The 24,280-nt window shown below is 45.0% G+C and overlaps 2 protein-coding genes across 21 annotated transcripts in view; one reads left to right on the forward strand and one right to left on the reverse strand.

Annotated features, from left to right (window-relative positions):
* Positions 1–4,190, forward strand: part of DIP2C (disco interacting protein 2 homolog C) — a 377,912-nt gene extending 373,722 nt beyond the window's left edge. For both annotated transcript variants that reach the window (XM_084872178.1, XM_084872177.1), the window contains one exon: positions 1,248–4,190. In XM_084872178.1, the coding sequence (XP_084728304.1) occupies positions 1,248–1,500 (253 nt within the window). In that variant the 3' untranslated portion in view covers positions 1,501–4,190. The remainder of the gene's footprint in view (positions 1–1,247) is intronic.
* Positions 4,191–13,181: 8,991 nt separating this feature from the next.
* Positions 13,182–24,280, reverse strand: part of ZMYND11 (zinc finger MYND-type containing 11) — a 106,049-nt gene continuing 94,950 nt past the window's right edge. For all 19 annotated transcript variants that reach the window (XM_084872498.1, XM_084872491.1, XM_084872502.1 and 16 more), the window contains one exon: positions 13,182–14,475. In XM_084872498.1, the coding sequence (XP_084728624.1) occupies positions 14,353–14,475 (123 nt within the window). In that variant the 3' untranslated portion in view covers positions 13,182–14,352. The remainder of the gene's footprint in view (positions 14,476–24,280) is intronic.

A 24,280-nucleotide genomic window follows, 5' to 3' on the forward strand; every position in this document is an offset into this window, starting at 1 on the left:
CGCCGGGGGGCTCCCGGGCGTGCAGAGCAGCGTTTTGTCACAGGTCAGACGGGCCCACACCACATGCCTTCCGGGGTCACCACCGTCCGTGCAGACCAGGAGGGCGCGGTGCTGTCCTTCTCATTGTTGCTGTACGCTGGTCGTTCTAAACAAACCACGCATTTTTCCTAACAGACATGCTTTCACTGTTAATGAAACAGCAAATTTCCCCAGATACTTCCTGCCTCCTGGCTGCGTTAGAGCCTTCAATGTGTCTGGCATGAAAAAGCAGTTACCAGCTGCCCACTGCACGGCCCTGGCCTAGTGCTGCCCCCGTGTACTCCCTCCCTGGGGCCCTTCTGGCCTCTGTAACCAAGCAGACCATGGGCACAGGGGCAATGACTTTTATTTAAGGTTTGTAAAAGCCCAACCATGTAAGGTTAATGTGCCTTAAAGCACATGTGTCAAACACAAGGCCCGCGGGCCAAATCCAGCCCGCCAGGCCTTGCAATGTGGCCCGCACCGCGCTGTCATCACTGCACTCCGCTGTCAGTTTATGACATTGTCAGTTTATGACTGTTCAGTAAACCATTCGGCCCGCGATTTAGGCTGGATTTTAGATTTTGGCCCCTTCTCTGATTGAGTTCGACACCCCTACCTTAAAGTGTAAATCACAGACTTGACTCCCACAAACTGGGAGACTGACTGCTCCGGGTGACCCCTTTGGAAGATCCCAGATAAAGCGCTTCTGAGTGAATCTTGACATTGTTGAGGAATTACCCCCCACTCGGGTCGGCTCTTGCTGCGTGCAGTCACATAAACGCTGCTAAGTTAGTGTGCCCCCACGTCTGCAGTTGTGACCTCTGAAGTATTCGACCTGAGCTGGGGCCTGCGGGTCGGCTGGTGCAGATGTTCCTTTCTGCACGCAGAGGCAGGGCAGCACCAGTCAGCCTCGGCTACAGCTCACTTTCCGGATTAATGTGGCCCAAGGTCAAGGGCAGGACACAGACCCTGCCCTTAGGGCCACAGTGTGCCCACGGAGGGAGGAGCCACGGCTGCACCGGCTCCCCTCAGCACAGTGGGGGGCGGGAGGAGCTGCCGGGCACAGGGATGACGGGGATGGCTGCCAGAGAGGCCAGGGGCAGGAGCACGGGGCCGCTCGTGAGCTCAGAGGGCCCCGCGCCGGGCCTTAGGGCTCAGGCAGGTCGGAGCCGGCGGAGAGGACCTTGGAGGAAACGCCCTGTGCAGCAATGGCCCCTCTCTTCCAGCGCCGTGTTCACCTGGACAAACTTGCTGGTGGTGGTGGTGGAGCTGGACGGGTCGGAGCAGGAGGCCCTGGACCTGGTGCCCCTGGTGACGAACGTGGTGCTGGAGGAGCACTACCTGGTGGTGGGCGTGGTGGTGGTCGTGGACATCGGCGTCATCCCCATCAACTCGCGGGGGGAGAAGCAGCGCATGCACCTGCGCGACGGGTTCCTGGCCGACCAGCTGGACCCCATCTACGTGGCCTACAACATGTAGCCCGCCTCCGGCCCAGGTTTCTGGAGAGGGACATTGGTCCGAGCGCCCCGAGCGGGCGGAGCGGCGGCTGCGCGGAGGCCGGGCCGGCGGCCGTGGGCGGAGACGCCGGCGCCCGGGCGGCGTGGGCGGAGGGACACGTGAGTCACCACCGAGGTTTGCTCAGAAGGACCTCGCATTATGCCTTCAGTTTGTTGGAAAAGCCCATTTCAAAACATTTTTTCTTCTTTTTCTTTCGTTATTGGATAAGTGCTTTTTTCGTAAATGTGGTATTTCGTTAAGCCAAAATAGCAATTAAAAAAACATTCTGCCCTCCGGATGGGTTCTTCTAAACAACCTATGTAGTGTGACAAAGCATTGTTTTCTCTGTTCTAATGTGTCATGAAATCTTAATGACATGGACCTGTTACTAATTTAAGCCATTGCTAGCTCTCATCCTTTAGGACGGTCTGTTGAGGTACGAGAAGACCTTCCCGATAGCACCTTCCGATCAGAGTGTAGCAGCTTTCTCTGTCAGAGTGCGCTGAGACACGGAGGCTGACCACGGCCTTTGGCGTTGGCATAGAAGGAGAAGAAATTATAAATAAGGTGTATTTCAGCAATTATCTTGCAGATATCTTTGTACTAAACTAAAAAGATAAAATAAGTTAACTTCTTCAGATGTAATTATGTACAAACGTTTAATTTATTTTGATCTCTTTAGAAGTATAAAAGAGAAAAAAACATTCAAGAATATTAAAGTCTTGTAATGTTTGCTAATATAAAAAAGTGTTGTATTATCTTGCGTGGATAGTATCACAACAAATATATATATATATGAGATATAAATTCACTAATGAGCAGAGGAGATTTTAAAGTTTAAAACGCAGAACCTGCCGTTGCATGGTGTCCGCTCCCCGGTGCGGAGAGAGGAGAGCTGCTCTCACCCCCGCGCTGCCCGTGGGAGCGGCCAGGCCGCCGGGGCCCCGCCGCGGTCCTTCCTGAGCCAGAGGCCGCAGGCGACGCCGGGAGAGGCCTCCGAGGCGGAAGGACTGGGCGGCCGGCCGGGCCTACTTCCCTTCGGGTCAGGCCCGGGAGGCAGACGGCCCACAGCACTGCTCCCTGAGCTGCAGGAATTCGTTGCACAATGTTTTTCATCATTTTTGTTAGTGTCACCCTTTTCCGGTCCTTGGTACGAACAGGAACGATGCTCTGCGGTCGCTGGCACCGGCTGCGTTGATTGCCCGCAGACCATGTGGGGAGCGGACAGGGTGCTGAGAACAGCACGAGGGACAGGTCACATAGAGCGCCACCTCAGCCAGCTCTCCCGGGCGCCCGGCCCGCGTGAGCAGAGCCCACAGGGACCCCGCACAGGCTGCCCGCCGCTCCCCCCGCACCCCCGGCTGGAGCAGAAGCCGCACAGCTGCCTTCATGCTGCCACCTGTGGATCCCACGTTTCTGATTCCTTCTCGCTGCTGCCTCCCAGGTCTTCTCATTCCCAGGCTCATCTCACCTCCCCACTGCCGGCCCGTCTCTGTCAGCGGGAGGAGGTGTCAGCTGCCGAGCCTGCCTGCCTTGGTCCTTGGCCCCGGATGGCCCTGCGGTGGCTCTCGTTGCTAGATGTGCATGACTAAGATTGTTGCTGGGCAAAATCTAGATTCTCTTTTCATTTAATCGTAGGCAATGTCTTTTCTGCCCTCGCTGTTCGCGCCAGCGTCAGCCCTTAGCTGAAAGACAGTTTCGTTTGACTTCTGAGACCCAAGGCTAATTGTTTTTTTAAAAAATTTAGGTGGCATATTTTTTTAAATTTGTCTGCATGTGGGATGCATCCTTCCATCGCCACAAATCGTTTGGCTTTTACGATATTGTTTGACTTCATTGCTGTGTGTGAATATCCCTCCACATGCTTCAGATACACATTCCTACGGTCTCTGCTTCCTACAGGGAGAGCTAACTCATCGCCCCCAGAAACAAGACATTTCGTACACTCACCCACCTGGTCAGGAAGGGGCTCTAAGGTTTCGGGAGAGACACCGAGGACACACAGCCGCCGCAGGATAACCCGTGAGGCCCGGCGGAGGTCAGGAGGGGCACGTCAGTGTCTCCCCAGACACGACCCCCGCCTGCCCCCGTCAGCTTCCGGCGACCTCCTGTCGCCTCCCCGCGGGAGTTGAGGTCCAGAGGGTGGGGGTTGGGTGGCAGCTCTGTTGTGCAAGAAAAAGGGGACACCGGGCACCACCGTCTCAGCAATAACAAAGGTCGTTCTGCATTAGCAATTGTCCTGTAGATACGCCACTCGTGGGAACCTTACCGGTGTTTGTCTCGTGACCTTGTGCTTTCGAAGTCAGACAGAACCGTGTGATCAGCTTGCACAAAGGAGGGTACACAGTGAACACTGACACACAGACCTGACCCACCAGGGCGGCTTCCTCATGGTGCTTGTTTATTATATATATTTAACCCTGCTTGACACTTTACCCCGGGAAACCGTCCCTTTATCAGTTGAATGTTAGCAGCGTTATTTCATGGAGTGTGATGACTGGTTAGAGAAGTTCATGTACTCAGCCAATCACAGTTTCAAACGGAATTTTTATGTGCGAAGGACGGTGACCTTCTCGTATGTTAAACCACCAGTAAGCTTTGTACATCTGTGATAACGCCTGTTTTATATTCAAATGAACAAATAAAAGCTTTTATTTTTGTTGCTCTGAAAATAGCAGTTTCTTAATGGGTCCCCTGGAAAACTGCCCGGACACCCTCGTGCAGGAAGGAAGTGACTCCTGCGGGGATGGGAACTGTATCTGACTCTGTTTACATGATGTGTTGCATTACTTCTTAGTACAGATAATCATACTTTGAACAATGTTTAAATTTTGATGTGGGCATTTATTGCTTAAAAAAAATTCCTATGGCATACAAATGTTTTGTGAAATGTTTTTTAAAATTCTTTTAAATATATCTAAATATATTTGTTCACATTTTGCTGCAAGTGTACAGATTATTGGTTAATTTCTGGGATAAAGAGCAAGCGTGAGTCCCGTGTGCAGACACTTCCGTCAGCTGAATCGCAGGGACCTCCGTGTCAGGAGGAAGGGCTGGCTGGCTAGTTCGACCCAAATTATCTCTGTCCATTTGACAAGTGAAAGCCCTATCTTTTGCCCAAGATCTGAGAATTATTATGGCTTTGTCTTCTGGAAAGCAGTAGTAGGTTAACTGTCTTTCCATCTGCAGGTTATCAAAGGTAAGTTTTACACACATATAAATCAGTACAACTCAAATCTGCATACAGATCACAGGCTTAACCCCTCATATCAGAAATCCACTTGTCCCCCCAACCCACAGCCTTTGTTCAAACATTTATGTGCTAGTTGGGGGTGATGTTTGGGTGTATGGGAGTGAGGGGCTGGCAGACCATCCGGCTGCATTGAGTTACACAGACTATCGCCAGGAAGGTCCCAGTGTCTCAGGTGGTGGCCAAACAGAGTTGAGTCAAATACAGACAAGATGACCAATAGAGGCCCTGCACAGCCCTTCCTGTGCACGTGTGTGTGTGTGTGTGTGTGTGTGTATGTGTGTGAGCATGTGTGCGCACACACACACACACGTACGCACGCACCTGGGTGGGTGTGAGAATGCTCTTTGGTGGTGCCGTGCTCTGCACCCCCAGCTCGGTGCCGAGTTCTCGGGGCGCAGCCGGCAGCGGTTGGCTGGCCGGTGGTCATTCAGTGTCTTAGCCATCCTCCCAGTGTCTCCTCATTTTGCTTTGTTCCCTCACCTTTACTCGTGTATTAACTGCCTCTTCACCCGTTAGGCTTCCTGCAGGAGAACAGGTGTGTTTTCCGAAAGCCGCCTGCGGGCACCTGGCACGGGGCAGGCACTCGTGACACTGGCCGGACGGAGGCCGCCTCATGGGTAAGTGGCACCGGGGCTCGCAGCCCCCAGAGAGGAGGAGGAGGAGAGAACGGACCGATGGTGGGAGTTCCTGGGAACGGGAAGAACATGCTTTTCTTCATAATCCAGAAGGTGCCAGTGTTTCCCGGCAGTCATTGCCAGAGGCACTGATTCTAGTAGCTCACGCTGGGGCCCAGCTCTCCCTGCCATCTGACAAATGACTGGAAATGCCATCAAGAGGGTCAGGACTGACAGAGGGAGGAACTGGCAGTGACTGGTGTGGTTAGTGAACAGAGATGGGAGCCCAGGACAGGACAGGGTGGAGGAATGTGAAGAGCCGCAGGGTAGAGGGCCACCCAGGCCCCGCTGCCCAGCTCATCCTCAGGAGGGCGCCGTGGGCACCGCACTGCGTGGCCCCGGGGCTGCCCTGGGCCTTGCCGGGCTGCTGAGCAGCTGAAGACAGAAGGAGCGTGTGATGCGGGGGCGAAGGGCCGGTGCCCCCGCTCACCTTGCTGAGCCGCCATCGGTGAGTCCCTGACCCACGTCTGGGCTGCTTCTCCTCAGACCCCCCCCTGCAGGGGCCGGTGAACCCGCCCCCACCGTCATCAGACCAGCTCTCCTGCTGAGGCTCAGGCCCCGGGGGGGGCGGGGGGGGTAGGTAGCCTCAGACGGTTCTGAAACAGAACCTGAAGTGCCGGCTGAGTATAAAACAAACAAATTCTTTTTTCTTTTTTTTAAATATATATTTGATTGATTTTTTTACAGAGAGGAAGAGAGACATATGAGAGTTAGAAACATTGATGAGAGAGAAATGTTGATCAGCTGCCTCCCACACACCTGGGGATGTGCCTGGAACCAAGGTACATGCCCTTGACCGGAATCAAACCTGGGACCTTTCAGTCCGCAGGCCGACGCTCTATCCACTGAGCCAAACCGGTGAGGGCCAAACATGAATTCTGAGGACAAACGTCCTCAACGTCCAGAGCAGCTCCCAGCTGCTGAGGGTGTATGAGGGGCGACGTGAGGTCAGCCCAACCCAGCCCATCGCTTGCAGGTTCACAGACGGGGCAGGAGCAGGTGCGCGCTGCGCCTGCAGGAGGGGGGGCCCCTCTGGTCCTCGGCAACCTGAATTGTCACACCTCACGTCTGTTTAGACATCAAGTCGATGTCCAGGTGTCACCATGATAAATACTTGGTTTGATCGTGCACAGGGGTGACCTGTAGGGCTACTTTTCTGTGGCAAGCTCCTCCCCCTCCCCCAATGGTGTAAATGCCCCTCCAGCCCGGCCCGGGGCCTGGCGGCTCCGATGCTCAGATGAGGAGTCTCCGGGAGCTTGAGGACGTCGGCACTGACGGCACTGAGCTGGGGACGGGCAGGTGCCAGGGCTGCAGGTGGTGGGGGACAAGCTCTTGGCGAAGGAGGGGGAGCTGGCAGCCGGAGGGGGCGGGCACGGGGGTGGGCAGGCAGCGGACCTCTGGGTCAGGGCGGACTCAGCCGGGGAAGGAGCTGCCCCGTTCGCCACCTGCCCTGCTGGGAAACCAGCTCACCGTTTTAACAGGAAGGTTTGGGGTGGGTGATCCAGTCGCGTGGTCCGAATGGGGAAACTGTAAAGGTGTGTCCGCTGTGAAGGCGGGTTCCAGTCTTGGCCCGTCCGGTTCCCCGGAGCCCATGGCAGGGACCACCCGCACCAGTTCCCGCCGGGCCTGTCCGGGCTTCTGTAAAGGCTCCTGCCTCCGTTCTCCCCCCGAGAAGGTACGTGGGACGCTCCACTCTCTGAGTTCTCCGAGTTCACCGCGGCTTCTCCGAGCTCTCACAGCACAGCCTCCTGCCTCGGGTCACTGTCCGCTCCCGCCCTCGGACAGCCTTCCCAGGCCGCACTGCTGTCAGCCCCCAGCTCCTGTCCTGACAAAAGCCGGTCATTTCATCGAGGGCAGGTGTCTCCCATGGGTGGGTTTCTGGCCGGGAGGAGCGGGTTTCTGGGGGGAGAATGATGAGTCGGGGTGAGGGCTGTGACGTGGACAGATGCTTCAGGGGGTCTTACTGCCGCTTTTCACTTTAACAGCAGCCGCTCACCCACAGGAGTGATGGCTTTAATTTGATTTCTGTATCACCGAGGCCCGGGGTACACATGTGTGCGCTGGCAGGGCCCTCGCGGCTGCGGCCGGGCCGCCCGCCCTCCCCTCGCCGCCTGCTGGGGCTCCAGAACAGCTCCCGTTCAAGAGTACAATTTGCTTACTATGCTTTCATTGGAGAGGAAAGGAGGATCGAGTATTTTAACAGCATTATAGAAAGCATTTGTATTTCTCTTTCTGCAAACTGTTCACGTCTCAACTACTGGGTGGTTCACCTTGTCAGGAAGAGCGTGAAAGGTTTTAAATGGGGGGGGGGGGGGGGGGCGGTTAGTGTCTGTTCTGCCCAGCTCACCTGCCCAGGCTCTCTGCCTTTTATTGTCTTTGAGCTACTCTCCAGTCTTTAAATTACAGAAAACGGACAATACTCCTTACTTTAGTCCCAGGAACACAGTTCGTATTGCCCTGGGAATAGACCTGACTCACATCAGTAGACCCTCCGTTTGAACCTGTTGGAACCTTCTCTTGCTCCCTCATTAGTGAACTTCCTCCGAGGCTGCCACCCACAGCTCCTTGCAAACCTCCCCCTCGCTGCTGAGAGCTCTGTCCATTGGAGACATCAGCCCCTCCTCTGGGATGAGCTGAAAATGCTTTCTTCCCGCCCAGGCCCGGCGGCTCCGCTCTGAGCATCAGCCCGTGCACCAAGGGGTCATGGGTTTGATTCCCCATCAGGCACACACCCAGCACCCAGGTCAACCCCTGGTCAGACGCCTATGGGAAACAACCGATTGATGTTTCTCTCTTTCTCTCTCTGTCCTCTCTTTTCTTTTCTTCTCTTGTCTTCTCTTCTCTCTCTCCCCCTGCCTCTCAAGGTCAATTAAACAAAAAAGAATTGTTTGAGAACATACTGTGAGAGTTGAGGGTTTTGTTTTTTAGGGGAAAGAAGGTGGAGGAAAGAAAGGGTGTGGGTCTCAGAACGAGACCCTTGGAACGTGGCTCCTGAACTGAAGGAACTAGCAAATGTCTGAGGAGCCAAGCAAGAACGTGTAAGCAAATGAAGGAACCAGTCGTAATTGCTACATCAGTCCGGGGAAAGGATGGATTTGCAAAGAAAAGTTCAATATGGATCTGAGTTGGATGTTTTTTAAAAAGCTGGTTTGGCCCGATAGGGCTGGGAGGCAGCTGCCACCCCGAGCTGCACTGTGGGTCTCAGAGCCGCTGGCTTTGGTCTCTGTTGTTTCGAGAGAGAGGAATGAAAGGTGCAAACAGACTTGAGGAAAAGCTCGCTTCCAGGTAGGGGCCTGCTGGAGCCCAGGAGCACGGGGCCGTGCTGATGGCAGAGGCCGGAGCCTCCTTACAGGGCACCTTCTTCCTTCAGTTCCAACAGGAAGGCTTCTGCCACCTTCCTGCTCCTCCCCTCACCCTGTCTTTGAACTCGAATTTTCTACTTCCTGTTCAGGCCCAGGCTCAGGGCAGCCAGGGATCGGGACAAGCAGCGAATGCCTGCGTCTCAGGCCCCGGGGAGGCGCTCCCCAGGAGGCAGCTGTGCAGGGACCCTCGGGACACTGCCCGAGACCCTTCTTTGTGCCTCTGACCGACTCCCTTCTAAGCCCTTGAAAGATCCAAATTGAAATGTCAGAGGGATTTATTTGTTAGCAGAGCCCCCAGATTTGGCTCGAGGATCAAGAGCAGGAAGACACTGAAAACAAATCACAAGGTTTATACTGGAGACAAACTAAAAACGTGAGGTCCACAGTCCCAGCTGTCTGGCCCTCCCATTAGTAGGTACTCAGTTTCCGGAATTACTAAAAGGTTATAAGGTGATTAATCTTTTCAAATCTTGATGATTCTCTTTAAATGAGCTAGAAAAGACTGGATTCCCATTCTTTTATAAACAGAGAAGATACATTTTATTCATTTTGTCCAAACCTAATCGGGCCTACTACCAAGGCACTTTTGCCCACGAATGGATGTCTAATTTGTTGTGTAAAAAAGAGGACCAGAAGGAATATCTTTTGCTGCCAAGATCCTGTCACTCCTATTTTCTTCTTGTCCTAAATGTAATTTCCCTCAGTCTGTTTTCTTCTCCAAACTTCTCAAGAGTGGTCTTCCCACTCACTCACTCCTTTATTCTTTCCCTCTGTAGTCCCTTGAGCCTTTTATCACCGTGGCATCACAACCCCTCTTCCAGTCTGCTGGCTCCTTAACCTTCTCAGCTCTCTCATTACTTGGGAAAAAATCACTTTCCTGTAACCCTTAGCCCTGTTGATTTCTCTAGAGAAGACTTTTTTCTATTTTCGTTTTTAATCCTCCCTGATGCTTTTATTGTAGAGAGGAAGGAGGAGATCAGTGTGAGAGGAACATTGATGGATTGCTTCTTGTACGTGTCCTGACCAGGAATCTAACCCAGACCCTTTTTGGTGTCCTGGACAATGCTCCAACCCCACTGAGTCACCTGTCCAGGGCAAGACTTATTTTTCTCATTTTAATTTTAAAATGTTCAGAATACAAATGTGCGGGGAAATGGTTCACCCCAAATCAACAATGGGTCCTCAAATGACATTTTCTAGCTAACATCTATTCAACTTTCAAGATCCAGCTTACATAATTTTTTAAGCCTTTCCTTATTCTTTCCTCTCCTGTGCTATGCTTTCTCAGTATCCTGTAGTCTTGTATGTATTCTTGCTCCCACCTAACTCTGATATATGGGAAGAATGTGGCTTTTAATTAATGCCCTCACTAGAATGTAAACTCTAAAGGGACAGCAAGTATGTCTATTTTGCTCATTATCATATGATCAGCATTGAACACAGATGATATATCTCAAGTATTTGTGTGTGCGTGCTTTAATGTATTGATTTCAGAGAGGAAGAGGAAGAGAAGCATCAATAATGAGAGAAAAATCATTGATCAGCTGCCTCCTGCACAGAACTGAGCCTGCAACCTGGGCATCTCTCCTTGACCGGAATCGAACCTGGGACCCTTCAGTCCACAGACTTGATCCTGTTAGCCAAATCAGCTAGAGCTCAAGTACTTGTTACATGAATGAACTAAAAATGTCTATACCGTCTCCTAAATTTCCTTAGTATTCTCCACCTTCAGTTATACTCTGCCTTATTTCTAAATAGGAGCTATTTCTTGTCTTTACAAGTCGTTATAAAGCTGCCTGCAGTCTTCAAGGGGCTGTGAGAAAAGCCATGTTAGGAGCATGGACATTGACTTTGAGCAGCTCTGGGTCTCGGCTTCCTTTCCAGCATAAGGTTGAAAAATTGGACAAGATACACGTTTTCAAACTGAGCCAAAAGGAATCTTAGGAAGCTTTTTCAGGGCTGCCTAATTGAAATGCCAACTTAGAACTTGGCTGGATTGCTATCCTCTCAAATCCGACTCTGAAACAGACCAGGCATGAGCCTACCCTCAAAGCTCAAATTCTAACAAAGACCGATTTTTTATTGGCTCCCACATATCAAGGTCCTCTAATACACATTTGCTGGTTGAGTATTAACTACAAGGAAGGTGCTGATGAGGACACACACCTGGGGAAAAAAAAAAAGAAAAAAAAAAAGCTGCTGTCCAATATGGCTAGTCCAAGGAGAGGTGTGCTGAGCATGACACACACTGGATTTTGAAGACTTAGTACAAAACAAGAATGTAAACTATTTCATTCATTGTTAAACACTGAAATGTTTTGGCTATATTATTGTTTTCACCCTTTATTAGAAAATTTAGAATTGCACAGGTGTCCCATATTACACATTTTCACTTGACAGCACTTTTGTGCAGTTTGTCAGTTTTGTGACTGTACATCCCTCTAACACCTGGCCTCTAGGGGTGTTCCGTGGCCAGCAGAACCAGACATGGAAGCTTATGAGAAAGAGCAGAATTACCTGCTCCACTGACCCCAGACCTACGGAGTCAGATTCTGCACTTTAAGGAGATCCCCCAAGTGATCATGTGGGCGTGAATTTGAGGTCTGATAGCACCGTACAGGACGCCATCGCCTCCTCATTCCTCACATTTTTGCTTCTCCAGTTCCATTGGGTCAGGGATTAACCTGAGGGACCAGAGTCCTGGGGGTGGGGAGTCTACAAAGGCCTAGGAATCTGTAAAAAAAATAAAACCAAAACATTTTGTGCAACCCATTTTGTGTATGTGTGTGTGTACATGAATTTTTCACGAAATGGTGTATTGATTCTCCTGGCATTTCAATTAGGCAGCCCTGTCATTGTGAAAGGGTGGGCCCGTCAGCAACATTGGGAACTAGTTAGAATGCAAAAGCATGCATCAGGCCAGCAATGACTAAGCAGCTCTCCTGTGATCCTGCTTCCGCAGTTTGAGAACCACTGCGTTAGATACTGGAGGCAAAGAGGGCCAAGCCACTTCTTGCCCAAGGAGGAGCGTGAAGGAGGGTGATGCTGACATGAGCTGAGACTGGTCATGTAAACCTGTTGGAGAAGTGGAGTGACAGTGGATTAGATTCTAGATGTATTGAAACTGATGCTACTGGCAAACTTGGTGTTTATGGAATAATTTTCTGTTAAGGATTAAGAAAACAGGCTTTGCAATTAACAACCTGAATTTTTTGAGAACTGGTTAAAGTATTTTGAGTCTTTCTGAAAGCTGAAAAATGTTAAGTTCAACTTAAATGTTTAAGTGAATGAATGATTTTCATTACACTGTTTTCATATAAACAGTCACCCATGCACAGCCTACTGTGCATGACCTTCATGTGATAACAGTATTTGGTTTGGTAAAGCGAATTGGACTAAATCACCAATGTATCAAAACCAGCTTTTTTAAATACATTTATTAACCAATGTTAACACATTAAATGAATCTATATATTGCTAGTCAGAGCAGCTTACAAAATGCCAGAATGCATCATAGAACTGGACAGCCACAATGAGTAATTACAATGTGCATAGTGGCTAAGCTCAACATCTTGATATAGCTTTATGATTTGCAGAAATATTTTAATAATGATTCCTAAAACAATCAATTGTAATTTTACCTAAAACTTTTACAAAACCAGGCCACAACCTCTTTTTAAATTTTTTTTTACACACAGTTTTCACGCTGTAGTAACTTGGAAATGTGCAGCCGTGTCAACGGAGACAAAGAAAAGCCAAAGTAACACGAATCTGACGTCCATGCAGCTATCAGTAAATAGTACACACTCTGGAATGGTTTTACACTGAAAGTATTTCCACAATAACTTGCTCTCATAGGGGTGGATCGAAGTTTTAAAACTTGAAAAACGATCAAGAGAAGGTAAGTGTTCTTGGTTACGATGTCTCAACCAGACCACGGCACGTGGCAACACTAATCACAGCAACAAGGAAGGACGAGATGCAGCCACTGCGCAGGTCGGGGCGGTGTGGAGGCGGTGCCAGGCACTTCCTACGAGCCATTGGGCACCACGGGGCAGCAGCTTGTCAATTAATCTGTGTCACTGCCATTTGCAGCAGCACCAGGACTGGGTGAATGATTATTTCACAAAAGACTTGGTTACATTTTTAACTTTAGAGTGACCCTGACAAACCTAGAGAAAACTTTTTAAAAGGTTTTTCTCCTGATTCTTTCACTTCCATTGTGTGTAATTGCTTTAATAAATATCAAAGGTCTAAATAAATATTTACAAATTATTTCTCTAACCTTAAAAAATAACTAAATGATAAATGGGAATTTGACTTGGTCTAAGCTCAGACTTTGAAAAAAACATAAATTGTGAGTTTTTCTTCTTAAAAAAAAAAAGTAATTTCAGTTTTTCTGGCTGTATTTTATATATCTATGTATAAAAAAAAATCATTATTCAACTATCGATCCATTCCTATTTGTAATGCTTCTTCATCCAGACATTCCGCAAAATACAGACTTTTTACAAACCACAGCATCTTTAATACAAGAAAATTAACATGCATTATTCTTCATTCTGTGTACAGTGATGGGGTTCATTAGTAGGCAATGACCCATTACCACAAACATAACGGCTTCTGTGAAACTTAAGTGCTTTCTTTCCTTTTAGCATTAACTTATAATATATGAGGTGACACCAGATAATAGGCAATCGATATTTGGGGAGGGAAGGGAAGCAGTAAATAAATTTGTATGCCCCATCTATAATTTCATGTATGGATTAAGGTAGTTTTTGGCTTATTTTTGTTGTTTATTTTGTTACAAGCACTCATGTTAGGATAAAGATGAAATGTGCAAACTTTAAAATTTAAATATTCATTTTCTCTAAGATCCAGCTCAGTAAAAGATTACCCAGTTCCCTGCAATTTTAAACTACGAGATCAAAGCTAATAATTTGTTATAAAAGTTATATATTGAAAAGAAAATGAAAAACACAATTGGGAAATATTTAAGAAAAAATATGCAGGACTAGCACCTGCTGTGTCAACCCTGTTCCCTAAATTCAATCATATACCCACTGGCATAACCAATAGATAATGCCTTTAAACAGTAAATTAAGCTGAACAAAACCAGCTCAACAAGGTTAAGAAATAAATTTCACATCAAGGTAGTATGTTTTATTTCTGAAACAGTCCTGTAGTTCTTACATTCAGATCTATTTTAAAGGTTTGTTAAACTCAGTGTTCACCAGTTGTTTTTCTTAAAGATCTGTTGTTTAAAGGTTAAAATCTCTGTAAAACCTAAAAATGTTTTAAAATTTGCTGTAAATGCAACAAATTCTCAATTAAATTTTATTTAAAATAATACCCTCCACTGATGTTACTTTTACCCCCGAAAAATTTCAGAGGGACATTAACAAAAGATTTAAACTGTGCAAAACCTCTTCACGAAAAGTGTTTAAAGGCTGGTGCAAACGGGAAGCAAATTCTAAACAAATTTGGCTTCTGGGAAACAAAAACCGTTGTGTCTGAGAAGAGCAGCCGGCGCCTCAGGGCCTCCTCATCTTTTCCGGCGGCAGGTGCGCTTGTGCTCGGCGTGCCAGTGCTCCTGCTGGCACTTGATGGAGCAGTAGGAGGTGTTCCAGCAGCAGTGGTACATGGCCTCCTCCTCGCAGTTGTAGCACTGCAGGAGAAACCATGGCCAGAGTTACACTGGAGGTTCAACACACAGGACACACACGTTGACTTTTGACGTTGTGATTTTAAAGATCTTTTTGGCTCAACCTGAAACTCACATCACTGCCAAGAATATCGGAATGTTTTATGTACCGAGCAGAATGGCAGGAAACAATGGAATGACTGTTAACAAATTCAGGCTTACCTGCACAACAGCTTGTTTTCTCTCTACTGGGTCACTACCATCAGCACACACACACACATTTCCTCACAAAGGGCTGGAGGGGACTCTGAGCAGATGAAGAACAGGAATCTGTCTCCCCACGTGGACAACTGCACTGGCAGAATCTGCCGGAAGGTGACTACCGTGGAGCTCTGGAATTTATTGAAGGCTTGCCAACTTCCAGGGGAGACTTGGACAGCACGTTGTGGTTAATTTTGATCAATGTCTGCTCCTAGCAGAGGAGCAGCCGCCCACCATGACGCAGGCAGCTGTGTCCGTGCTCCGGAGCAGCTGTGAGACTGGGGTGGACAAGAGGGCCTGTCCTCCCAACAGCGGAGACCTACGCCAACTGTCACTTCTGATCACAGAGGGACAGACCGAGGGGAGGTCGATGATGTTTCTCTCATTGTCACGAGCCCCCTCTCTCCAACTGAAGTAACTCCCAGGGAAGTTAAAGGTCCAGGACCCTTTAATTTCCCCTTTTGGGCAGCCAGAAATTAAAGATTGGGACATTCAAAACCAACTGCACAGACAGTGAATATTAATGATGTGCATGCCCTAAGAGAGGCTCAGAAAAGATACTTAGTTTACACATCAGGCTGATTCTTGGCATAGCCAACAACAGACCCTGAAAAGAGGGAGAAAAAGAATTACAGAGTTACCGTATTAGATTCAAATGCCCAGTGTTCAATAAGGAATCACAAGGAGTACAAACGGAGATGTATGACCATCAAAGGAAAAAATCAACAGAAACTGTCCATAAAAAAGGCCCAATGGCAGATATAATAGTCAAATACTTTATTAAAGATGCTTCCAGAACTAAAGGAACATGTGGAAAAGGTCAAGACGTGTGAACAAAATTGAACTATCAATTAAAAAAAAAAAATGTGGAGCTGAATAGTTTATGTACTGAAGTGGAAAAATTCACTAGAGAAATTCAAAAGCAGATCCTAGCAGGCACAAGACAGGACAATGGAAATTAAAAAGTAGAAGGAAGGCCCACCTAGAGTGGCTCAGATGTTTGAACATCAACTGTGTACTGAAAGGTTTGATTCCTGGTCAGGGCACATACCTGGGTTGCAGGTTTGATTCCCAGTTGGGGAGTGTAGGAAAGGTAACCAATCCATGTTTCCCTCTCTCCCACTCCCTCTTTTTAAATATGTTCTTGGCTGAGGATTGAACACTAACAATAAAATTAAGTAATAAAGCCGAAACCAGTTTGGCTCAGTGGATAGAGCATTGGTCTGCGGTCTGAAAGGTCCCAGGTTCGATTCTGGTCAAGGGCATGTACATTGGTTGCTGGTACATCCCTGGTGTGGGGTGTGCAGCTGGTCAATGTCTCTCTCATCGGTGTTTCTAGCTCTCTATCTCCTCTCCCTACCTCTCTGTGAAAAATCAATAAAATGTATTTTTTTTTTAAATTAAGTAATAAAATAAAAAAAAGTAAGAAAGCCCAGTGGTTGAGCATCAACCCAAGAACCAGGAGGTCCTCAGCTGAATTCCCAGTGAGGGCACATGCTTGGGTTGTGGGTTCAATCCCCAGTAGGGGGACATGCAGAAGACAGCCAATTGATGTCTCGCTCTCTCATTAATGTTTCTCTCTCTATGCTTCTGCCTTCTCTCTAAAATAAAAATTAATTTACAAACAAGTATAAGAAAAAGATTGAAGAAATCAAATAGAGCCTATGGAATCCGTTGGGTACCAAGATACGCATTTTTGGGTTCCCGGAAGAAAGAGAAAAGGGCAGGGAGAATATGTGAGGAAATAATGGCCGAGAGCTTCCCAGTGTAATATATTAACATAAACATTCAAAAAGCTCAATGGCCCCCAAGAGACCCACACCAATACACATTATCACAACACTTTCAAAGGCCAAAGTTAAAGAGAATCATGAACTTCCCTAGCTGGGTAGTCATCCTGATAAGCCAAGGTTATGGGTTCAATCCCCGGTCAGGGCACATACAAGAACCAACCAATGAATGCATAAATAAGTGAAGCAAAAAATCAATGTTTCTTCTAAAATCAAATAAAAATTAAACAAAAAAAGAGCATCATGAAAGCAGCTAGAGAAGAAAACTGGCACATGTCAAGGATCATCAATATATGATCAGAATTCTCACTAGAAACTTTGGAGGCCAGAAGATAGTGGACTGATAAAATCAGGATGCTAAAAGATAAAACTGTAAACAGAGAATCATATATTCAGAAAAATTGTCCTTCAAAGTTAAATTTAAAATTCCCAGATAAACAAAAGCTGAGGGAGTTCCCAAGATCTCAGTGAGGGTTACTCCTGGACAAGTGTAAAAGCTAGTGCTGCCGAAACCGGTTTGGCTCAGTGGTAGAGCGTTGGTCTGCGGATTGAAAGATCCTGGGTTCGATTCCGGTCAAGGGCATGTACCTTGGTTGCGGGCACATCCCCGGTAGGGGGTGTGCAGGAGGCAGCTGGTCGATGTTTCTCTCTCATCGATGTTTCTAGCTCTTTATCTCTCTCCCTTCCTCTCTGTAAAAAATCAATTAAAAAAAATAAAATAAAATAAAGCTAGTGCTATTGCAACAATGGCTTGTAACTGTACATTTTGTTTTCTAGATGATTAAAAGACTAATACATCTTTAAAAGTGTATTACTGTACATTTTGTAACTCTAAATATTGTTTTATACATAGTTCAGGAGATTAATGCAGTTAAAAAAGCTGTGTTTTGGGGATACAATGTACAGAGATTTCTGTAATTCTGTGACATTAACAACCTGAAGGTGGGAACAGAGCTATATAGAAGCAGTTTTTAATGTGTGATTGAAGTGAAGCTGAATAAATTCATATTAGAGTTATAACTTGAGGATGTTATATGTAATCCCCATAGTGATGTAACCACAAAGAGCTATAGAATATACACAAAGGGAAGAAATTTAAACATTTCACTACAAAAAAAACCAAAAAAAACAAAAAACGAAAGACAGGAAATCAAGGATAAAAAGGTATAAGGAGTATTGAAAATAAACATAACGATAGACATTTCCCTATCAGTAATCACTTTGAGTTACATGGATTCAACTCTCCAATCAAAAGGCACATATTGGCAGAATGGATAAAAACACAGGACCCAGCTATATGCCATCTAAGGGAGTCTCACTTGAGAGAGTAAGATACAAACAGGCTGAAAAAGGAGGGGAAAAGATGTTCCATGCAAATAGTAATCGAAAGAGAGCAGGTGGCTATACTAATATCAAGCAAAATAGATTTTAAATATTTAAAAAGCTTACAAAAGAGATATACTATATAATTGTGTTGTTTTTTATTTGCTGTATTGAATCTTTTATTAATATAAACATTTATGTACCTAATCAAAGACCATCAAGATATATAAAGCAAAAACTGACAGAACTGAAGGGAGAAACAGTTCTGCCATAATAAATAGCTGAGACTTCAACACCCCCTCACAATAATGGATGAAACAACCGGACAGAAAATAAGGAGAAGGGGACTTAACACAATGAACCAGGCCTAAAAGACTTTCACAGAAGCCTCCCAACTAGAGCACACATTCTCCTCAGGTGCACAGGGGACACTTTCCAGGACGGACCATATGTCAGCTGACCAAGTAAGCCTCATATCATGCCAGGTATCTTCGCGGACCATAATAGATCAAGTAAGCAATCAGAAGCAAAACTTGAAAAGTCACAAAACTATGCAAATTAAATATACATTTTTAAACAACGAATGTATCAAAGAAATCACAAGGAAAATTAGAAAACACAATATACTAAAATTTAAGAGACGCAACAAGACAATGCTCAGAAGGAAATTATTAGTTGCAGATACCTACCTTACAAAAAGATCTTACATCAATAACCTAGAAGTCCACCTTAAAGAACTGGGAAAAACAAACTAAACCCAAAGCTAGCAGAAGGAAGGAAATAATAAAGATTAGAGCAGACCTACGGTAAATGGGGGGGGGGGGGGGGGGGGGAATCAAACTGAAAGTTGATTCTTCAAAAAAGGTCAAAGAAATTGACAAATCTGGAGCTAGATGGACTAATAAGAAAGAGGACTCAAATTAAAAAAATCAGAAATGAAAGTGGGGAGCTTACTGATTCCATAGGGGAAAAAGTTAACAATGCACTATTAACAATTATACAAACCAATTGGATAACCTAGAAAAAATACACGAATTCCTAGAAACAAAACCTACCAAGACTAAATCACAAGCAGAAAATCTGAGAAGACCTGTAACCAGTAAGGGGATAGTAAGGGGATTGAATTATTAATTAAAAAAAAAAAGTCTCCCAATACAAAAGAATTCTGTACCTGATGTCTTCTAATTCACCAAATTCTTAGTTGGAGAATACCAATTTTCCTCAAATTTTAATCACTGATGGTTGAAATAAAAATAGATTAATATAATATACCACATCAACATAATGAAGGGAAAAAACAGCACATAATCATTTCAACTGATGATCAAAAGAAAAAGCATCTGACAAAATTCAACATCTTTCCTGAAAAAAACACTCAACAAAACAGGAACAGAAGGAAATTCCTCCACAAAAGAGCCACATGTGAAAACCCACTGCGAACATCACACTCAGTGGTCCAAGTTTTTCCTCTAGATCAGGAACAAGACAAGGAGGAAGGAATGCTTTTCACTTCTGTTCAAGAGTACTGAACATTCTAGCCAGAGCAATGAAGCAAACAAGACATAAAAGCCATACATAGTTAAAAAGAAAAAGTAGTTCTATCTTTACATATGATCTAGGATGTAGAAAATCCCAAAGATTTCAGAACAAAGTATCAGATCTAATAAATGAATTCAGCAAAGTAGCAGGATACTAAGTCAATTTACGAAAGTCAGTGATGTTTCTATAAACAGACAATAAGTAACCTAATAAGGAAACCAGAGGTCCAGTGCACAGATTCATGCACGGGTGGAGTCTGGCCAGCCCGGCCTGATGGGGGCCCATCGGGGCTGGGCCGGCGGGGGAAGGGGCTGTGAGAGGTTGGCTGGGTAGGTGGGTGGGTGGGTGGGGGGCACGATCAGGGCCCAGATCAGGCCAGTTGGCCATCACAGTGCGTGTCATAACAACCAGTCGTTCTGGTCATTTGGCTTTTATATATATAGATAATGAAAATAATTCTATTTAAAATTGCTCAAAGTAAGAATAAAATACTTACTTTGAATAAAATACTTTGAAATTAACAAGGAGGTGAAAGACTTTCACAATGAAAACTAAAAAAATATTGCTAAAGTTAAAAGACATAAATGGAAACACAGCCCATGTTCACAGATTAAAAGACTTAACATTTTTAAGATGTCAATACTATTGAGAGTGATCTATGTATTCATTGCCAATTCCTATCAAAATCATAATGATATATATTTTTTAAAATATATTTTATTGATTTTTTACAGAGAGGAAGGGAGAGGGAGAGAGAGCTAGAAACATCGATGAGAGAGAAACACTGACCAGCTGCCTCCTGCACATCCCACACCGGGGATGTGCCTGCAACCAAGATACATGCCCTTGACCGGAATCGAACCTGAGATCCTTCAGTCCACAGACCTACGCTCTATCCACTGAGCGACACCAGTTTCGGCCCCAATGATATTTTTTAAAAATGTATTTTAATTCATTTCAGAAAAGAAGGGAGGGGGAGAGATAGAAACATCAATGATGAGAATCACTCTAAACTGCCTCCTGCACATCCCACACTGGAGATTGAGTCCTCAACCTAGGCATCTGCCCAGACTAGGAATCGAACTGCCACCTCCTGATTCAAAGGACAATGCTCAGCCACTGAGCCATGCTAGCTGGGCACAATGACATTTTTAGTAGAAATAGAAAAGCCCATTCTAATTTTCATGTGGAATCTCAAGAGACCTTGAGAAGCCAAAACAATCATGGAAAAAAACAAAACAAAACAAAAAAAACCCCAATCTGGAAGACTACCACTTCCTAATTTCAATACTTATTACAAAGTTACATTAATCAAAACTATGTGGTATTGGCCCAAAGACAGACACAGACATGTGAAATGGAATAGAGAGTCCAGAAATAAACCCCTACATTTTTGATCAAGTGATTTTCGATGAGGGTGCCAAGACCATTTAATGGGGATAAGTCTTTTAACAAATGGTGCTGGAAAGAAACTGAATCTTTATCTAACATATAAAAAATTTAACTTAAAATGTATCAAGAATGAAAATATAAGACCTAAGCCGGGACCGGTTTGGCTCAATGGATAGAGCGTCGGCTTGGGGACTGAAGGGTCCCGGGTTCGATTCCGGTCAAGGGCATGTACCTTGGTTGCGGGCATATCCCCAGTAGGGGGTGTGCAAGAGGCAGCTGATCGATGACTCTCTCTCATCGATGTTTCTAACTCTCTATCTCTCTCCCTTCCTCTCTGTATAAAATCAATAAAAATAAAAAAAATAAAAATAAAAAAAAGAAAATATAAGACCTAAGACAACAAAACTCTTAGAATAAAACATAGAAGCTTCACAACCCCAGATTTAGCAATGATTTCTTGGATATGACAACAAAGGCACATATAACCAAAGAGAAAACAGACAATTAGGACTTCATGAAAATGACCTATAGACTGGAATAAAATTTTTGTGAATCATATATTTGGTAAGAAATTAATACTAAGAATATTTAGAGAGCTCCTAAAACTCAACAACTAAAACCTCAATTCAGAAAGGGCAAGGGACTTGAATAGACATTTATCAAAAAAGATTCAGGAATGTCAGTAAGTACATGAAAAGATGCTCAACATATCATCAGGGAAATGCAAATCAAAACTACAATGAGATACCACTTTCTATCCATTTGGATGGCGACCATCCAAGTAAAAAAAAAAAAAAAAAAAAATTAGTGATGTAAAATGGTGCAGCTCCTGTGGAAACAGTATGGAGTTGCCTCAAAAAATTAAAGACAGAATTACTATATGATCCAATAATCACACCCAAAAGAATTAAAAGCAGTGTCTCAAAGAGATATGTATATACCCATGTTTATAGCAGCATTGTTCACAATAGTGAACATGAACATGTGAATAAATAAGCTGAATGTGGTATATATATTTTTCAGCTTAAAAAAAAAAAAAAAGGAAAATTCTGCAACATGCTACAACATGGATGAACCTTAAGGACCTTACATGAAAAAGGACAAGTATTATATGCTTTACCACTGAATATGCTATTATTATTAAGGTTATTTATGGCCCCAAACCAGTGGTCAGTTCTCAGCCCTCATCTTACTTGGCACTGTTGGGAGATGTTTTGATCGTCACAACTTTGGGGGACAAAGAGTAGGAGGTGGCCTCCAACGGGTTCAAGCAGTTAAACATCCTGTATACACAGGATAGGTCTCTCTTCCATCAATTTTTGGTCCAAATGTTAATAGTACTTCGGTTGAAAATCTGATCTAACCAAAGGGGAGGAAGGAATCTATGCAATTAAGACTGTTTGGATCTGGGAGAAGAAAATGATGCAAGAATAAAAATTAAGATTTCAAACTGAGTTGATAAAAAAAAATAGTGGTATCATTAATAGATACCCATAAAGAGGATGAACAGGTAATGGCAAGTAAGATGAGTTTTGGAAATAGATACTTGAAAATACATCCATATAGATATGTAAATTCTATGAAAAGACAGCTGGACAGATATACAGACTGATATAGACAGATGACAGATAGATAGACCTACAGATATATAGATTTGCAGTTGATAGTAAGAGTCTTAGGGCAGGACCCAGGGAGAAGAGCCTGCTATTAGAAAAATATGGACAGCCGTTTTAATTTTTGGAAATAGTTGTAATGAGTCAGATCTGTGTTTTAATCTTGGGCCTGTGTTAGTCATGTAAGTTTGGAGCCAAGTTTATTTAACTTGTATCTTCGTTTCACGATCTTTAAATAATATTTTAAGCAGCACCATCCATTCTCCTAAGTACCCTATTACCTTATGTACTCATTTTATATCTCTCCCTGTCTTTGTGGATATATTGATATCTCTTGTATCTCCTTTTAACATCCATTTTTGGGCATCTGACATACCTACGTTTTGTTCTACAACACTGTAGTCTTTCTGACAATAATGTAAGATTTAATTATAATACAGTAACAATTCTAAATATTTTACCAGTCTACTTAAAATGACATGAGCTGAAGCAGCTTAGAAGGTGAGTCCCAGCTCTACCAACCAAGTTTTTACTATTCAAGCTCATAAGCCTCAATTTCCTCACCTATAAAAACAGGTATAAATCAAAGCTATGTGGTATTGGCATAAAAACAGACCCACAGATCAGTGGAACAGATTGAGAATCCAGAAATAAACCCATGCACATATGATTAACTAATTTAACACGAAGAAGGCAAGAATATAGCTTCTTCAATAAACAGTATTAGGAGACTGGGCAGCCACATGAAAAAAACAAACACAGGCAAAAAAAACCCTGAACCACTATCTTATACCATATACAAAAATCAACTCAAAATAGATTAAAGACTAAAATAAAATGTAAGACCTGAAAAGCATAAACTAGGAAGAGCTCCTAGTTATCAGTCTTGATGATCTTAAAAAAATTTTATTTCACACCAAAGCAAACAAAAATAAACAAATTGGGCCTATTAAACTAAAAACCTCCTGTACAGTGAACAAAACCATCAACAAAATGAAAAGGTAACCTGTGGAATGGAAAAAAAATATTTGCAAATCATATATCTGATAAAAGGTTAATATCCAAAATAAGCCATACAACTCAACAGAAAACAAATAAATAATTCAATTAAAACATGGGGAAAGGATTTGAATAAACATTTCTCCAAAGACATACTGATGGCCAACAGATCCATGAACATGTGCTCCACATCTCTAATAATCAGGGAAATCCTAATCAAAACCACAATGAGATTATCACTTTGCAACTTTTAGAAGGGCTAGTACCAAAAAGAGGTTAGTACCAAAAAGAGGTAAGTGCTGGTAAGAATGTGGGGAAAAAGGAACACTTGATGCACTGTTGGTAGGAATGTAAAACGGAGGCTCCTCAAATATTTTAAAACTAGAGGCCCAGTGCACAAATTCTTACACATGTGGGGCCTATCTGGGACAGGCCTTCCGGGAGGAGGAGACAGAGTAGATTGGCCAGCTGGAGGGAGGGGCCGTGGGCAATTGGCTGGTGGGTCCTGCCCCCAATTAGGGTGGGAGGGCCAATTGGGGGTTCGGCCAGCCATGGGGAGGGTCTGTGGGCAGTAAGCCGGATGGACCTGCCCATGAATGGAGTCGAGGGAACCAAGCTGGGGGAGTGTGGGGGGGGCTCAGTGGCCCAGGGAGGTTGGTTGACCAGCCCCACCCGATTGGTGTGTATGTGGGTGGGTGGGGGGGAGCCAATCAGGGGTGGACCTGGCTGGAGGGTCTGTGGGCTAATTGGGGTGATAGGCACAGATCAAGGGTGGGGCCAACTATGGAGAGGGGCTATGGGCCAATCGTGGCGAGGTGGGGCCAGCCGGGGGCATGGACTGTGGGAGTTGGCCAGGCAACCCCATCCCCCGATCGGGCAGGATCGCTAGCTGCATTGGGTGTCATAGGAACC

The sequence above is a fragment of the Pipistrellus hanaki genome, assembly GCF_964339955.1.
Source record: "Pipistrellus hanaki genome assembly, chromosome: 1".
Lineage (NCBI taxonomy): Eukaryota > Metazoa > Chordata > Mammalia > Chiroptera > Vespertilionidae > Pipistrellus > Pipistrellus hanaki.